This window comes from Mauremys reevesii, linkage group 10 (assembly GCF_016161935.1).
Source record: "Mauremys reevesii isolate NIE-2019 linkage group 10, ASM1616193v1, whole genome shotgun sequence".
Taxonomy (NCBI): Eukaryota; Metazoa; Chordata; order Testudines; family Geoemydidae; genus Mauremys; species Mauremys reevesii.
The window spans coordinates 43,733,859-43,751,322 of NC_052632.1; the positions used below are offsets into that span (position 1 = coordinate 43,733,859).

Here is a 17,464-nt window from a genome sequence, read left to right on the forward strand (position 1 = left end):
ACTCAAGCTGTGGGACAATAAAATTGCACTGTAGACCTCTGGGCTTGGGCTTGGGCTTGGGCTGGAGCCCGGGCTCTGGGACCCCGTGGAGGACGTATGGGGTGGCATTGGTCCCATAACCCAGGCACCAGCCTGAGTCCAGACATCTACACTGCATTTTTATAGCCCTGAAGTCCAAGTCAGCTGATATGAGAGAGCTGCGGGTGTTTTATTGCAGTGTAGGCATACCCCCAGTGACTTGATAACTCCTGATGACTCCATACACTTTTATGAGCTAATGGTTACTACATCAGTGGACATCTAGTCTCTGAGAGAGATAGTAAGAGGAATATTTCTTTTTCCTTTAAAGCTCAAAATAAATGTTCATTTCTACAAAAAAGAGGGAATAAATAAGGGGTTGGGCCCTAAAAGCCTTTTTTTTACATATTATACTACAAAGTCTCTTTGGTCAGGTAAGGGACAAGAGAGATATTTGGCTGTTGCTGGCTAAAGTTGATTCCATTTGTGTTATGGCTTTTTCCTTAGAGAAGTGGGTTTGTTAACATAACATTTATTTTGAGGGGGTAATAAAGAGGAAAATTTGATTTGCTTCACTCTGCAGAAAATGAGTTCTTGATTTGTTTTTCATAGAACACAGTTCTCCTTTGAGCGATGAGTGTCTTCCAATGTGAGTGCACACATGCTTCATGTGCCTGTGCCAGCTACCTCCTTGTGCTCTGAATCAAGGACATAAGGGGTGACATTTATAGCCTGCTTCTCCAGTTCCTTTTTGCTGCTCGTGATTTGAGATGGAACCCCTGCAATAGGCACGGTTGGCTCTACCAAAAGGCAGACGCCCATTCTGCTCCCCACCTGCGAGACCCAGATCATGGAAGACTTGGCCTTTATTTCTATCCAGAGTCGCTAATACTTGTGGAACCAGTATTTTCTTTCCTGTTTCATTCCAGCACATAATCAAGCATGTTGAGGTCTCTTCCAACCCTAATCTTCTATGATTCTATGTTAGAGTAGCAATTCTGATTCAAAATTCTACATTTTTTAAAGGATTTTTGTCCTTTGTATAAAGCAGGGTGAACTGATTTAAATTAAAGTGATTTAGTTATTTGATTTTTTAATGATGATTTTAATCAGCAAGCAGGAAATCTTGACTTAAATCATCTATTTTAATCTTGTTTTTGCAATTATACTTTTAAGTTATTTTCCTGAAGAAAGATTCATATTAGTTGGTAACTATTAAAATTTGGTACTTCTTTTTGCTACCCAGGAGGATATGCTGTATCTATACACTTACTGAAGCAATTATATAGCTTAACATACATTTATTTAGATTCTTAGTTTATTTTTATTTTGTTAGAAAATGGTCAGTGATGCATTTCTTATTTATTAGTTGATTAATTTTATATTTGATTTGTGTTAACCTGCATTTGGATGGAAATTTTAATTCTATTAAAAATGCACAAAACCAGCATTTTAAAATAAGTTTTACATTATTTAAATTTTTAAAAAATACCTTAAATGTGCTGGATACATAAAAACAAAATAAGTTTATCAAAATATGTTTTGTATTTAAAACTCTTATTTATTAAACAAAGAAAGTATAATCTGTCGTTAATATATTCAACTGATTGTTTCTAGTCACCACGTCCTTCAAGATTTTAGAAGTAGTAGATCTCATCCTCATACTTCATTTTTATTCATCGATTGGTAAAGGAAAATAAGCTTTTCTTTTTCGACTCCTTGTCGGTTTCTCAGCTCTGAATGAGCCAGTCAGTGAACTGAACTAACTAAATAAGCTAAAATGAAGTAAATATTCTCTATATCTGCAGACTGTCAAAAGGTGGTGTAGCATCTCAGCAAACTCTGGTTCCAGGTGTTCAGCTAGTGACTTCACCAATTCAGTGGTTTGACTTTACTTAAAATTTTGGCAGCGTACATATACTGCTTGAATATTGTTTAATTTAATTTAAATTATTGTAATAGATTATACTAAGTGTAGGCCTTAATACAGTGTGTCATAACTTCAAATTTAATCTTAAATAGATTTATTTTTAAAGAAAATATATTTGAAATTCAAAAAATCAAGTTTAAATAAAATCTGATTAAAAAAAAATCTGTTACTCTGCTACTGAGTCACTCAGAGCTATTGGTAAATTCTTAAATAGCTTGTTTTTGCTAACTATAATACTTCTCCCCTTATGACCATGCTCCCAAACATAAACTTGCTAATTAAGGTCTGGACAGATTTTTTTTATGTACATTGAGACCTCTTTAAAAAAAGAAGTTAAAGTTCATGTTTAAAAAAAACAAAAAACGAGCAAAGGGTGGGATCTGGTCCTCAAAAAGTGGACATGAAGTATTTGGGGGGGGGGGGTCTCCTTCCTGTGAACCCTGTAAAGTATATGGAATACTGGGGGTGTTTGATTGGTTTGATTTCCAGTAAAAGACTTGATAGTTTCAGGAATGAAAAGCAGTAAAGTGGAGCTGAAGACAAAAGGAAATATTAAAGACAGAAAATAGAGCTGTTTTTCTTTAATTGTGCTGTAGCGTTAGCTTTAACACTACCCTTTTCTTACCACTAGACTCATTACTTTATTTGATAACATAACCATTTTACATTCTGTTTTTTAACTGTGGCAAATCACCCTTTATAGAATTAAAGAAATTGTCCTCTCAAGCTATATGTTCAATTAGAATCTATAATTCTAGGAAAGCATAATCTTAGAAATTCAGCGGACTGCGCCTTCTGGAAATAATATTTATAATGTGAGCCTGATGCAGTGGATGTAGTTGCTTTGATGGAATGTTTGTCAAAGATTTCAACAGGATTTAAAATAATGAAATGTCATATTCCAGCATGAGTAAATTTTAATGGTGTCAGTCTTTGAAGGTTTAAACAATTTCATTGAATTATTATTTGAAGCAAAGCTATGTGATGTACGTAGTAAATTGTGAAATTAGCTCTCCATGATAAAATATTTGCCAAACTAATTCCTTTCAAAACTTCCACTGAAATATTATTTTAAAAATCCTGGCTAACCCATACAAGGGTAAGACTCCAAGCACATTTGTTACCCCAACATGTCGTGACATTGCCATGAGATTTACCAATCACTGTCTGCAAGAAGTGACATGCAACACTGCCTCATAGGTTCAGCAATGAGTGATGCAAGTCATACTTTTAGAAGACCAGATCTCTTTCCCCGGTCTGTGGGGGCAGAGGATAAAAGGGGTGGAGGTGATTTGGAGTTCTGAAGTTGAGAGACAGAAGGGGCTGGGTTCTCATGGGAGAAGATCTGGGAGGTTAGAGGCTTGGATGGGTCGTTTGACAGAACGGGAGTTGCCTGGCTGTGGGGGAGAGGTACATTAGGCTGTCTAGGCTGGAAGTCAAGATAGGATGTGGAAGATGGGGTGTTGGGCAGCTGTGAGGGGGGCGTATATCAGGGGAGCAGTACTTACTGGAGAACATGACACAACCCACTTCCTCTTGGCTTCTGTCTAGGGGAGGGCTGATTGGGCTCAGCTTCCCACTTTGGGCATTTAGATTTCCGGGGTAATCGTTTTTGAGTGACATTGCAACCTGGTGCATGGGGTCACAGTGCTACTCACTCAGATTGGCCCACCCAGCCCCCTGTCGTCATGATGGAGGGATAGCTGCACCAAACCTGAGCACCACTGTGACCCCATGCACCAGCTTGCAAATGAGCCCAGCCAACCCTGAGACCCTTTGACACATTCCAGTGAGCTAATTTTCGGTCATGATCCATAGGTTGAGAAACCCTATTTTAAAGCTTGTACTCTTATGTTTAGCGACGTGATCTGTCATAGCTAGAGAGAGCTAGGAGGAAGCATTGGTGCTTTGTGTGAGAAATAGATTAAAGGAAATGCAATACTGTAAATTATAGTTAACTGAAAACTGCCCTTTCAAGAGTAAGTGGTTAATTAAACAGATCTTTTAAAGAAATGTAACTGATTAACCACCTCACATGCCAAAAGGCAATGAATAATCCCTTCTAAATGATTATCTAGCAAAATATTAGCTATTAGAAAGATTATAACCAAACTCCTCAGCACACTGAAGTTACAAAGGAGTCTTTCTCAGTTGTCAAAGGGATGGACTATTCATTGTGGGCACCATGCCAAAATACATTTTTTAAAACAATAAAGGCCTCTTAAATCCAGTTCCCCATAGAAATTTAATTCTGCCTCCTTGTAAGTCCAACCTGTGCATGAGGCAGAGGTCCTGAGGAAAAATAGAACGTGGTCTTGTAATTAAAAACTGTTTTGTTATGTGTATGCACAATCTAGCTTTTCCTAACTTCCAAGTGTTTGACTTTGCAATCTAAACTTTAAATGACCTTTTTAACATTGTTTTTGTATATAATTTTCTAGAGATTTTTAAAAGAAAAATGGTAAAGACAAATTATATTATACAACTGTAATGCCCTTCTTCAAATAAATAAGTAGCAGCATCAGGGTTTTGAGTCCTGGAACTTCAAGCACTTGCAGCACAGAACTTTACCTCTTGAACTACAGGATTAACTATATTAGCTGGCATCAGGAGAAGTTTTTTATGCTAAAGGGGTTTCTGGTGCTCTATGCTAGGTCCAGGGTTGAGTAGTTCATTCAAATCTCTCCCCCTTAATCACTACTGCAACTGCTCTAGCAGTGCCCACATGTTTCCAGCATAGTGTTTGGAGGTGGCGCTGCTGCTGCTTTGGTGGCTGCATGGGGCCCAGCAATGTGAAATATTCACATTCTGTTGTTATGTTAGCATGCTGCCAAAATTCTCCTGAGGAACACAAGTGAGAGAAAATGGCAATTTTTAACAATTTATAATTTAGCTAAACCCAGATGCAAGTTCAGAGAACAAATAAAAGATACTTTTCTACCCTGTGGGCTTTCTCTCTGCAGGATTTTAAAGTCCTGTTGCAAATAATATAGCTGTTACAGCGTCTGCAGATAAGATTACAAGCATACTTTATAGTGGAAAGTGTTGGGCTAATTAAATGTAAGGATTGCTACCAGCTTTTCCTATGTTTGTTCATCTATGGAAATATATTTAAATTCAGCATCCAGAAAATGCGTTCTTCTAGCAAGGTTCTATTAAATAAAAACATGGTATTGTATCTCATGAACTGGGGTAATTTTTTCTGTTTTTTTTTTTTAAAACATTTTAGGTCCCTTTCCATCAGTGTGAGTTTGAGTTTCAGAATGGCAACCACATATATAACTGCAAGCAGTCTTGCTGTTTAGTGTGGTAATGTACCTTTTGGCATATCTCCTAACCAAACCAGTGCTTGCTTTATATATAATATTTTAATCTCTCAGAAAGCTAACTCGAGCCAAAGCAATTCAATGGACTGCGCCTTCTCGGAAGAATATTTGTAATGTGAGCCAGATGCAGTGGATGCATCTGTGAGGTTCCCCCAAACGTCTACTGGATTCTCCCCTTTTGAGCTGTTGTATGGGCACAACCCCCGAGGCATTCTGGACATAGCCAAGGAAATTTGAGAGGAGGAACCCAGTGAGGGGAAGAACATAATAGAGCATGTGCTACGGATGAAGGACTGGATAGCCCGGGTCACTCCCATAGTGAGGGAGCACCTACAGAAGGCCCAAGAGGCCCAGCAAACCTACTACAACCGTCAAGCCAAGGTTCGTCAGTTTCAACCTGGTGACTGAGCAATGGTACTGATACCCACGGCCAAAAGTAAGCTGTTGGCCCAGTGGCAAGGGCCCTACGAAACAGTCGAACCCGTAGGGGAAGTAAATTACAAGGTGCGACAACCGGGACATTGAAAACTAGAGCAGATATATCATGTCAACCTTCTGAAACCCTGGCATACCCGAGAGGCATGCACAGTGGTTCGAGAAGACCTGCACCCAGAGAACAAAAATCCTGAACAGGTGAGGGTGTCTCCTGATCTAACGACAGCCCAGAAGAAAGAGGTAACTGAGACAGGGCTGCCCAGAGGATTCAGGCGGCCTGGGGTCTTTGGGAGCAGGGGGCCCCCGGTTCGGCAGCAATTCGGCGGCGGGGGGTCCTTCCGCTCTGGGACCCGCGGCACAAGGACCGCCCGCTGTGGGTTTTCGGGGTACTTCGGCGATGGGTCCCGGAGCGGAAGGACCCTTGCCGCCGAAGACCCGGAGAGGAAGAAGCTCCGGGGGCCTGGGCCTCGCGAGAGTTTTCTGGGGCCCCAGGAGCGAGTGAAGGACCCCGCTCCAGGGCCCCTGAAAAACTCTCGTGGGGGCCCCTGTGGGGCCTGGGGCCTGGGACAAAGTGCCCCACTTGCCCCCCCCCCCCCCCCCCCAGGCGGCCCTGGACTGAGAAGATCGCCCAATATCAATACATATTCTCAACAAAGCCGGTTTGGACAACTGGGACATATCATCACATCGTCATGAACCCTGGGGCCAAAGTAACAATAAGCCCCTACCGGGTGCCAGCAGGCAAAAGGGAGGAAATAAAAGCGGAAGTCAGGAAAATGCTGGAGATGAGGATCATTGAAGAATCCCACAGTCAGTGGTCCAGCCTCATTAATGTTGGTGCCCAAACCTGATGGCACCATGAGGTTATGCAATGACTTCCGTCGACTAAATGAGATATCCCAGTTTGATGCCTACCCTATACCCTGCATAGACAAATTAGTGGACCGTCTGGGGAATGCCCGGTACTTGACGACCCTAGACTTGACAAAGGGGTACTGGAAGATTCCCCTAGACGAAGATGCAAAGGAAAAGACGGTGTTCTCTACATTAGAGAGTCTTTCCTAATATACGGTCCTCCCTTTTGGACTACATGGGGCCCCAGCTACCCTTCAGCACCTCATGGACAAGTTATGCCCCCATGCCAGCTATCCTGAGGTCTATGTGGATGACGTGGTGATTCATACCCCAGACTGAGAAACCCACTTGAAGAAGGTGGGGGCGGACCTTGATACCTTCAGGCAAGCTGGCCTTACGGCGAACCCTGTTAAGTGCGCTATGGGGTTCACAGAGGACAAATATCTTGGCTACATGGTAGGAAAAGGTCTGATAAAACCCCAACTGAATAAGTTAGAGGCCATCCAAAATTGGCCACGGCCGAGTCGTAAGGAGCAGGTCCGAGCATTCCTAGGGGTGGTGGGGTACTACCGGCATTTCATTCCCCATGTTGCCACAAGGGCAAGTCCCCTAACGGACTTAATGAAGGCTCATGGTCCTGATCCAGTCAGATGGTCTGACGCAGCACAGAGAGCATTCACAGACCTATGGACTGCCCTCTGCAGTAACCCCGTATCGATAACCCTGGATTTCACCAAGGAATTCATCCTACAGACAGATGCATCCGAGGTGGGGTTATGGGCCATCCTGTCGCAGATGGTTGGGGAAGAGCAACGTCCAATTCTCTATCTCAGTAGGAAACTCCTTCTGAGGGAACAAAAATATGCAGTGGTAGAGATAGAGTGCCTCGCCGTAAAATGGGCCATGGAAACGTTGCGTTACTACCTGCTGGGGCGTAGATTTTTCCTTGTGACCGACCATGCCCCTCTTCAATGGATGTAACAGAACAAGGAAAAGAACACAAGGGCAACCAGGTGGTTCTTATCCTTCCAACCTTTCCAGTTCCACATACAGCACAGAGCGGGGAGTCGCCATGGCAATGCGGATGGCTTATCACATCTACACTGTCTGGTGTCTCAAGCTGCCCAACCCCTTGGTGTTGAGCAGGGGGGAGGGATATGTGTTAGACCCAGGCCAGTGGGGTACAGCAGAGCAGTCCCTATTGGGAACCAGGAAGTGGGCAGAGCCCGCCCACTGCTAAAGGACCTCCCCCCAGCCTAAGGGGAGGATCCAAAGGGTCTGGAAACCAAATAATTCTAGGGGACAACTAATGAGATAACAGGGACGGGCGTGAGGTCAAAGGGTCAAACGAAGGGAACCTGACAGGGACACCGAGCAGAGAACACTGGACAGCGCCCACTGCTCCTCGAAGGCGTCAAGGGAGCCAGCGGACGCTGCCCAGAGGAACTCTGCCCAGATGCAGTGGGTGGAGGATCAGAAATAGGCCCTACAGTCACAGGGGACCCCATCGGCCAACCTCCTCTCCCTGGTTTTATAGATGGCCGTTTTAGCCAGGGCTAGGAGGAGGTTGACCAGGAGGTCCCGTGCCTTTGTGGGGCCACAGATTGGGAGTGCATAGATAAGGAGGTGAGGGGAAAAGTGCAGCCAGAAGTGTAACAAAATATTTGTGAGGAGCTGGAATAGGGGCTGCAACCTGGCGCACTCCAAGTAAACGTGCTCCAGGGTCTCCCGCATGCCGCAGAAGGGGCAGGTGTCCAGGATGGGGGTAAACTGCGTCAAGTACACGCCCGTGCCCATGGCCCCATGAAGGAGCTGCCAACTGATATCTCCGGCGGGCCTCAGGACCAGAGCAGAGTATAGGCTGGCCCACCGGGGCTCCTCACTTTCTAGAGGTGGCAGGAGGTCTCGCCACATTGTGTCGGGGCGGGACACAAGGGTGAGGAAGTGAAGGGTGTGGAGCATGAGTGTGTATAGATGTTTCCTTGGTGCGGTCTGAAATGAACCGGCTACAAGTTGTGCAGCCGGCTCATGGTGAAGGGGCGGGGGAGGGGCCCGGGTCCACGGGGCAGGGTACAGCAGAGTAGTAGAAGGCAGATATACTGGCCACTGGATAAGCAGTTTTCTGTTCCCTGACTGACCAGAGCAGGGGCTGCTCCAGGCTAGGGTGGACACATGACTCCAATTAACCTGCAAAGAGTCAGGTGAGGCTGTTAAGCTAATATGAACACCTGACTCTAAATAAGGCCTCTCTGATACTATAAAAAGGCTCACTCCAGTCAGGCTGAGGAGAGCCAGGGGAGAGGAAGTGTGGCTGAAGGAATGGGTAATGAAGACACCCTCAAGCCACTGGAAAGGGAGTCCTAAGGTAAGGGCGAAGAAGGTGTTAAGAGAGAGAAGCGGGGGAGCTGTGGGGATTTGGCCCAGGGAAATGTAGCAACTCTGGCAGTGAAAGGTCAGCTGCCAACAGCTGCTGCCATTAGGGTCCCTGGGCCGGAACCTGGAGTAGAGGGTGGGCCTGGGTTCCCCCCAACCCGCCACTACAGAAACACCTCCTGGGAGGGGAAGACAGGCCCCTGTCAGGACAGGAGGCTAAACTGTTTGTGAATAAGCCCGTAGGGACAACAGAGACTGTGTGACTTCTCTCATCAACCTCCTTGCTGGCTTATAATGAAAAGGGCTCCGTAGACTATACCCTGGCCCTAGAGAGAGAAGGGCTATGTGGAGGGTCACAGTGAGCCTCTGAGGTTAGTATAAACCACCTGGAAGCGTGGGACCCACGGGGACAAGGTCGGAGCTCTGCCACTATATATCTATCTATCTATACATTCCTTTTTATTGTTAGAAGTTAGTTAGTTAGTTAAAGTTAGTTTAGCTAGTTTATAGCAGTAGGTTTTTGTTTTAGGTCTTTTTTGACTAACTTTTATCTTTCAGTGAAAGGATTGGTACAGGTTTATGGTCTGCCAGTCTTGCAAGAAGCCTATGCCAGTCAGTAGCCCACACCCAACATGTCTGAAATGTTTGGGAGAATCCCACATCAGTGACAAGTGTCAAATTTGTAAAGGACTAAAGCCCTGCTCAAAGCAAGAGTGGCGAGGCTCAAGTGTTTACTTATGGAAGCAGCACTTTGCCATCCATTGGAGTTGTCATGTATGGAAAATGCCCCAAACACATCAGCTTCAGTATGGAATGCCCCACAGGAGGGGTCTGTGTCTTTTGGTCCCCTTCACCAGTGCCAAAGAAAAGGCACAGTCCCTCCTCAGGTTTAGTAGCACGCTCAGGAGTGGGTGAGGTTCTGTGGCCTGCAGTGTGCTAGATGATCACGGTGGTCCATTCTGACCTTAAAGTCTATGAGTCTGAGTCTAAATATGTCAGTACTAACGCCGGGTAGAGGCAGAGACTCTGCAAGACATTCGAGGGAGAGATGCTCCCTAGAGCAGTCATTACCTAAGAAGAAGGGATTCCCTCAGGAAACTTTGCCAGGTCTGTTGAGGCTGTCCACTGAGAGATCCTTGAAGCAGGGTCATCAGTCATTGCCACTTACAACTACCCAGAGGCATGTGCAGCCGCAAGGCACCTGGTTAGCCTCTCTGTGGCAATTTCCCTGGAATGGAAGGTAATGGAAAGCTTACAGTAGGTACCTATGCCTGCGGGGCTCCTACCTCACCATGTCAGGAACCTGGGGTACCGTTATCTCCCAAACTTCCACAAAAGCCAGTACAGTTGAGAGACAAGCCTCCAATGATATCCCCATTACCACTGTCCCCGGGCTCAAGCTTCTTATCCCCAGATCCAACTACTTTTGCTCCTCCATTTTCAGAGGTTTCAGACTCGGAGGTATATTTATCTGTGTCCGAATCAAGAAGGAAAGCCTATGCTTCATCAGAGACTTGGGGACCATGGGTCATGCAGCAATCACAGCACTGATTGGGGGTTGGACTAGATGACCTCCTGAGGTCCCTTCCAACCCTGAGATTCTATGACACTGGGTTCCTCCCAAGGGCAATGGCCAGGGCAAGAATGGGTCCCATGCCCATGCCAGTGGACATTCTGGACTCTGTGAGACATCCCTTCTCCTGATAGGATCTCCCCACAACTCTCATTCACTGTCCTCAAGGTCACTCCTGTGCAGCACTACAACTGTGACATTATTCTCCAGTTCCCGATACTGAGATTGGTATTGAGCAGCCAGAAGTCACTCTGATGACTTCTCCAATACAACACCAATTCAGAATCCTGTTGTGTCTTCTTCCTCATCACCTGGTCAGGCTGTTGAGGTAGCAAGCGATTCGCCACCACCAGAGGATCACAGGGCTCATCAAGATCTATCGAGAAAGGTATCCTCTGTTCTGAATATTCAGTCAGAGGAGCTGTGTTGAAAGGTCTCACAAGTTGGTGGATGTTCTGGTATCGGCGGCCCCTACAAGAGTGACTCTGCAAAGCTATTATGGAGGCAGTTAAGGCATCCTGGCAGACACACTCCTCCTTGCCTCCTGAAGCAAAATAAGCTGAGAGAGGAGGTATTACATCCCCTCTAAGGGATGTGAACACTTATATTCTCATTCTGCCCCAGGCTCCTTGGTAGTGGCAGCTGCTAACAAGCAGGAGAGACAAGGGCATGAAGCATCAACACCAAAAGGCAAAGATTCTCATCTTGGTGCTGTGGAAGTAGATCACAGACTCATAGATTAGGGTTGGAAGAGACCTCAGGAGGTCATCTAGTCCAACCCCAACTAAATCATCCCAGCCAGGGCTTTGTCAAACCGGGCCTGAAAAACCTCTAAGGCTGGAGATTCCACCACCTCCCTAGGTAACCCATTCCAGAGCTTCACCACCCTCCTAGTTAAATATAGTTTTTCCTAATATCTAGCCTAGACCTCCACCACAGCAACTTGAGACCATTGCTCCAGATGACACAAATCGAGAGTGGGGGGAGGAAGAGGGAGGTGTTGCAAACACTTTGGAGGATAAAGCTAAAATTCAGAGGGATCTTCATCAATTGAAGAACTGGGCTATAGACAACAAAATGAAATTCAACAAAGCTAAGAGTAAGGTGCTATACTTAGAGAAGAAAAATCAAATGCACAAATACAGAATGGTGGAAAACTGTTCATCTTCAGCAATGTCCCTTCACATTCAGGTGGACTTTTGGAGGACCATGTTTCATTGCTGCAGACTATGCAACAACATAGACCCACTCCAAATCTTCTGTCCTTTATTTTATTTGAAAGAGAGGGAGATTACAAGAAAGGACTTGCAGGTAACAGTTTCTGCTGTCTTCCTCTCAGCTAGTGTAGAACCAGCTAGCTGTGCTGTTCACCTGCACAAGCACCATTGCTTAAGGCAGTCACAATACTAGGACTCCCAGTATGGCCTTCCTGGAACATGGACTCTCGGCCTAATTTCCTAAACTCTTTTTAAAAACCAAACAAAACCTTTTTAAGCTCCCTGAAGTGTTGTTTTCCCTTATATATCATCTCCATAATTACTTCTACCTCAGATTTTTTTTGGTTATCCAACTGGAATCATTGTCCATAGAAGAGTCTTGTCTCCAAGTCTTCCTGGACGTTTGTTCTCAGTCTGGTTCCTAATTTCTATCCATATGGAACTATTCCTTTCACATAATTTGAAAGATGTTCTTTGTTTTTTAATTTTTTAAACCAGCACATCCAACAGAAAAGTTGGTTCACAAATTGGAGTACAGACCTGTAAATTATCTGGATAGAACAGTCTTGGAAAAAATTAAATGTCCTTCTGTTCTCTGTGGTGGACATAAGATAGAAGAAAGCTCCAAACGCCTCTGTCTAATAACAAATTATGTTAGCATGCAGTCATGTTAGCATATCTCTTCCAATGATATAATCCTAATTTAAAATATTTTAACAGAGGAAGCAAGTAGGTTGAGAATTATATTTCGTCCACTTGCCTTTTAATAAAATTGTAAACGAAAAAAGTGTAATTATACAGGCTAGAACGTACACAAAAGTATTTTTAGTTTTGGACTTTTGACTTGGTCAAACTCAGAAAGATCGGATTGCTCTAATTAATTGCCAATTAATAACTATAGACCAGTGAACCCTAGATTTTACTATATTAATCTATGTCAAAGACTACTTTATCAGAAAAATATGGCTCTGGAGTTTCAGAAGAGGCAGCTGATATACTTCTATTTCCCACTTTCATTGGAGGATTGGGATGATTTGGAATTTATCCAGTCAACCAGGCTTTTGTTTGTTTGTTTCTCATTTTTACTTTTTGTTAGTGATGTATGTGTACTTGTATTGTGTACAGTTTTTTAAAATTAAATTTTGCAAAAACGGAGGAGTGTTGGAAGAGTTTTCTAAATATAAGGAACAGCACAAAGAAAGCAGGATATAATGGGAGGGTACCTAAGGAGGGAGACTAGAATTATTGTTCTTTGTTGGTTTTGTTCATGAAAAAACACTCACAGGGCTTACATAATAAAATCTGAAGATGGTAATTTTTTCCAAAGAAAACAAAAGTCAGCCTTGAATGTTCATATGGAGGAGAGTTTGTAAGTGTAGACTTCCTACTGTTTTAGATCTGTAAGTTTAGTTTTCCCACTGTCTTCCCACTATTTTAGTGTAGGAAGCCCTGGTAAAACAGGTTTTATTTTGGAGCTCTTGTATCCCACTCAAATGGCTGCCTTCTTTACAAAAATGCAATTACGCAGAGTATTTACAACCATTTATTTCTTATGTTGCATAGATGCTAGGCTTGGCTTTCGATATACTTGAGTTAACCACTTTCCAGCTATGGCTGGAGTGGTTTTAGTGCTGGGAAAATTATCCTTTTGAAGGCAGTGATTGAATACTTACATCTTTAATGAATTTTAATTACCGTATTTTAAAATAACTTGAATTGCATTTAATTCATAAGATTTGAAGCTTGAAAGTGCAAAAAATGCATTAATATTGTGTGGGATATATATTGTTGAATTTAAGCTTATATTTAAATAATGAGTCTACTTAAAAACACACCATCCCTCTATGTTAATATACACCTCTACCTCGATATAACGCTGTCCTCAGGAGCCAAAAAATCTTACCGCGTTATAGGTGAAACCGCGTTATATCGAACTTGCTTTGACCCACCAGAGTGCGCAGCCCCCACCCCCCCGAGCACTGCTTTACCGCGTATATCCCAATTTGTGTTATATCAGGTTGCATTATATCAAGGTAGAGGTGTACCATTAAAGAATCCAACCTCAGAAGTGATGTAATCAGCTATTTTCAGTGTATTTAGAAGTTTCATTTAGATACTTTCCATATTTCTTTCTATCAGTACTCCATACAGATTAATTTGTTTGCTATATTACCTGTATGTCCTGTCTTGCACAGCTCTGAAAAAATTCTGTTACTGGCGGGAGGGAGCCTGGAGATCATTGATATCACAGAAGATGATGCTGGGACATATGCCTGCATTGTGGATAATGGGAATGAGACAATTGAAGCTCAAGCAGATCTTACAGTTCAAGGTATGTAGAATGTTTAGTTTTGAGAAAGAACTGATCTCCACATATGTGAATATATTATGGGGTTTGTTCTTCCATGTTCATTGACTTCAAAAGGGATTCAGATTTTTGTTCTTTCTACAATAAAACCAAAACCAACAGCCTGAGTTGGTTTCCTAGAAATGTCACATGATTATACTCATGCTGTTTTGTACTCTTTGTATTGTTCATGATTTCATAAACTCTCAAATGAGGAATTAAATGTTTATACATATGTGTTAACCACATTGAAGACAGTTGCACGCATCAGATGAGTACGACAATATTAAATGTTTGGCACCATAAACTTTCCTAAAGGGAACAGTCTCTAGGTTATTAGGACTGAAAGTTGACCTACCTTTATAATTACCTTCTAGGTCTTACCTGACAAGGACACTGTCACAGGTATTTTTCATAATCCGTAAAGATGTTACTGTCTTAGAGTAACCCACTTGAAAAATATAAAACTGAAATCAATTTATTCACCTAATTTCCTCTTCTTTTGTGTGCGTACCATTTACGTGTAAGGTTGCTCATCAATGCTATTTTTTTAATAGAAATAACATTGAGACATATATTTAAAGACGCACTTTCAGTTATGTAAACTTTGCAAAGAAGTATACAAATAAGGTAAGTTCTCTAGAGGGCACAGAAAGTTAGGTGAAATGTTGGCACCTCTTAATCCTTGCCATGTCTCGTGAGGGATCTCAGGTATGAATTTTTAATTGGAACTTTGTTCTACTACAATATATAGAAATGCCCCCAAATGCCTGATTGGTGCATATACGCTGCATCTTGTCATAGAGCATGACTGATTTGTTTACAGTGGGTTGCACAGTAATGATGGCTGCTTTTATAAAAAAAAAAATAATAAAAAAAACACAACATTGTTCTGCAGAGGTTGCATTTCATTGTGTTTTAATGGTAGAATTAGCCAATCTTATAATAGTAATTATGTCATAATATTAGAGCTCTTCATGTTTCATAATAAATGGAGAACAACAGTCCTGTTTTAAAGCCAATTCATTTCTATAGACAACATTTGTCTCTAATGGGATTACCTTTTATTAGTTCGCCCTCCTAAGAAAGGAAAGTGACTCTGCCTTACAAACCAAACCAAAGCTAATTCTGCATAGTTGGAATCTGGACTAATTACTTTTTTCCCTTTAGGAAATCAATAAATTTACAATTCATTTTACTGTTTGCAGGTGCGAAGATTTTTGATCCCATTAATTAGTGCTGACATAATTAAGACTGGAAATAGACATAAATACACTTTAAATTGTCTAGAAGGAGAGAAATACTGAAGCTGAAAACTTACCGTATATACTTGTTCACTAGTCCGTTTGTTTATAAGCTGACCCCCCAAGATGGTTAGGTAAAAATGGCAAAAACTGTATGACCCTTTTATAAGCTGACCCTATATTTCATGGGTTGGCAAACTTTGGCTCCCGGCTGTTGGGGTAAGCCGCTGGAGGCGCAGGACGTTTTGTTTACTTGGATTGTCTGCAGGCATGGAGCCCCTCAGCTCCCTGTGCCCGCGGTTCGCCGTTCCCAGCCAATGGGAGCTGCAGGAAGTGGCATGTCACTTGTTTATAAGCCGACTCCCGCTCTTTGATGCATCACTTTTTTACCAAAAATATTTGGCTTATGAACAGGTATATACAGTAATATATATGTACATAAAGCCAAGCACACAGATTCAGCATACTGCTTTAGGGAGTCCAGAGTAATAAGCACAACTTTCTGTGACAGAAATGTCCCTCAAAATGTATATTTATTGAACTCTGTCTTAAATTTTCATAAAGTAGCAAGGTGGGTGAAGTAATATCTTTTATTGGACCAACTTCTACTGGTGAAAGTGCCAAGCTTTCAAGCAACACAGTAATTTTCTTCTATTTCATGGAAATCTGCTCTCTTCAGATGAAGTCATTTAGATGTGGAGAGGTGCCTTTCAGGCTACTTCCAACCTTCTATGCTGGTTCAGGTTCCCTCTCTATTCAGATTAGTGCAGTCATGTATTTATGGTAGTTAAAATCTAGTTCAGGGTTCAAGGCATATTTATCTATGGTTGTTAGGAAGCTTTAGAAGTCCCAAAATCTGATATTTCCAAAAAATATTTGTGTGCTGTCTCAATTTGCTGGCAGGGTGGAACTATACTCAAGTGTATTGTCCTGCCATACCAGCTCTGGAGAAGGAAAATGAGCAGATGGGGAAAATTGCCTATTGGGTAGTGGTCTATTTTTAACCATTGAGTTTATATAGATATATTTAAAAAACAACAACAAACACAACAAAGCAAGCCATGATATAGTGTTAAATGGTTCAGAAAGTTGCCTTTCAAGAGTGCTTACCTCTGGGATATTGGGTTATAAAATACGGGTTAAAAGCCTCTTCCCAAAATTTACATAATTTGTTGTGAAACATTAGGTCATAGAATATCAGATTTCATATTGTCTATTTCCCCCCTGTAACCTTAATGTTAAATTAACAAAGGAAAATTGCTCACCTGAAGATTGTTACTGGAGAACATTCTTTATGGGATTGCATATTAAGAAGGTGCAAAAATTTGGCTGCCTACTAGTTGGAGGGAGTATTCTACTGGGAGCAAATTACCAGTGCTCAATCTGCACTAGTTGCTTGTTAGCTTCTAGATGGAATAAAAGATATTGGTATTGACCTGTGAAGTCCTAACTGGTCTGGGAACTTCCTGTCTGAGAGTGTGCTTCTTGCCTCATAAAATGCTGTTATGGTAGTTATCAGGCACTTAAGATGGAGCCTGCTTGGTTTAAAAATAAAGGGGTTTGTTGAGAAGTTATTCTTTTTGAGAGCTGCTTCGCTTTGGAATTATTTCCACTTTGATCCAAAATAATGAGAATCTGTTGACCTTCAGCGTATGCTGCAAATGCCATCTACTGATCTTGGCTCCAGGGCAGAGAGAAGAAACTTGGGGAGACTGGTGTGCCTTTTTTTCTGTGTATTTATATGCAGGCTGATACATATCTATGTAAGGTGGGTTACGTGAGACCCTGTGTGTTGTGTGTTTAGATGGTTAAGAAGCTGATTACAAATTTTACAGAATCATCACGGGGACTCAAACTTTTTAATGTAGAAGTGGAAATAAAATCAAAGCTATGAGACAAACTAAAGAAAGCAAAATCAAAGTTAAGATTGACATTGCATCCTTAACTTGTCCCATTGTGTCTGGCCATTTGGGTATTAAAAGGATCTGAGATCAGTGTTAATCTGTGACACTGAAACAACCAAGCATAATCAGACAGATCTACAATGATGTTGGCTTTACTTATGGCTTTCATTTGTTCGGTTGTGTCAAAACTTTAGTATTTTTTTGAAAGTTAGTTCTTTTATGCCAATCAGTTGCTATAGAAT

At 42.3% G+C, this 17,464-nt stretch overlaps 1 protein-coding gene across 10 annotated transcripts in view; it reads left to right on the forward strand.

Moving 5' to 3' along the window:
* Nucleotides 1-17,464, forward strand: part of NEO1 (neogenin 1) — a 498,809-nt gene that overhangs the window by 279,355 nt on the left and 201,990 nt on the right. For all 10 annotated transcript variants that reach the window (XM_039492010.1, XM_039492008.1, XM_039492009.1 and 7 more), the window contains exon 5: nt 13,923-14,059. In XM_039492010.1, the coding sequence (XP_039347944.1) occupies nt 13,923-14,059 (137 nt within the window). The remainder of the gene's footprint in view (nt 1-13,922; nt 14,060-17,464) is intronic.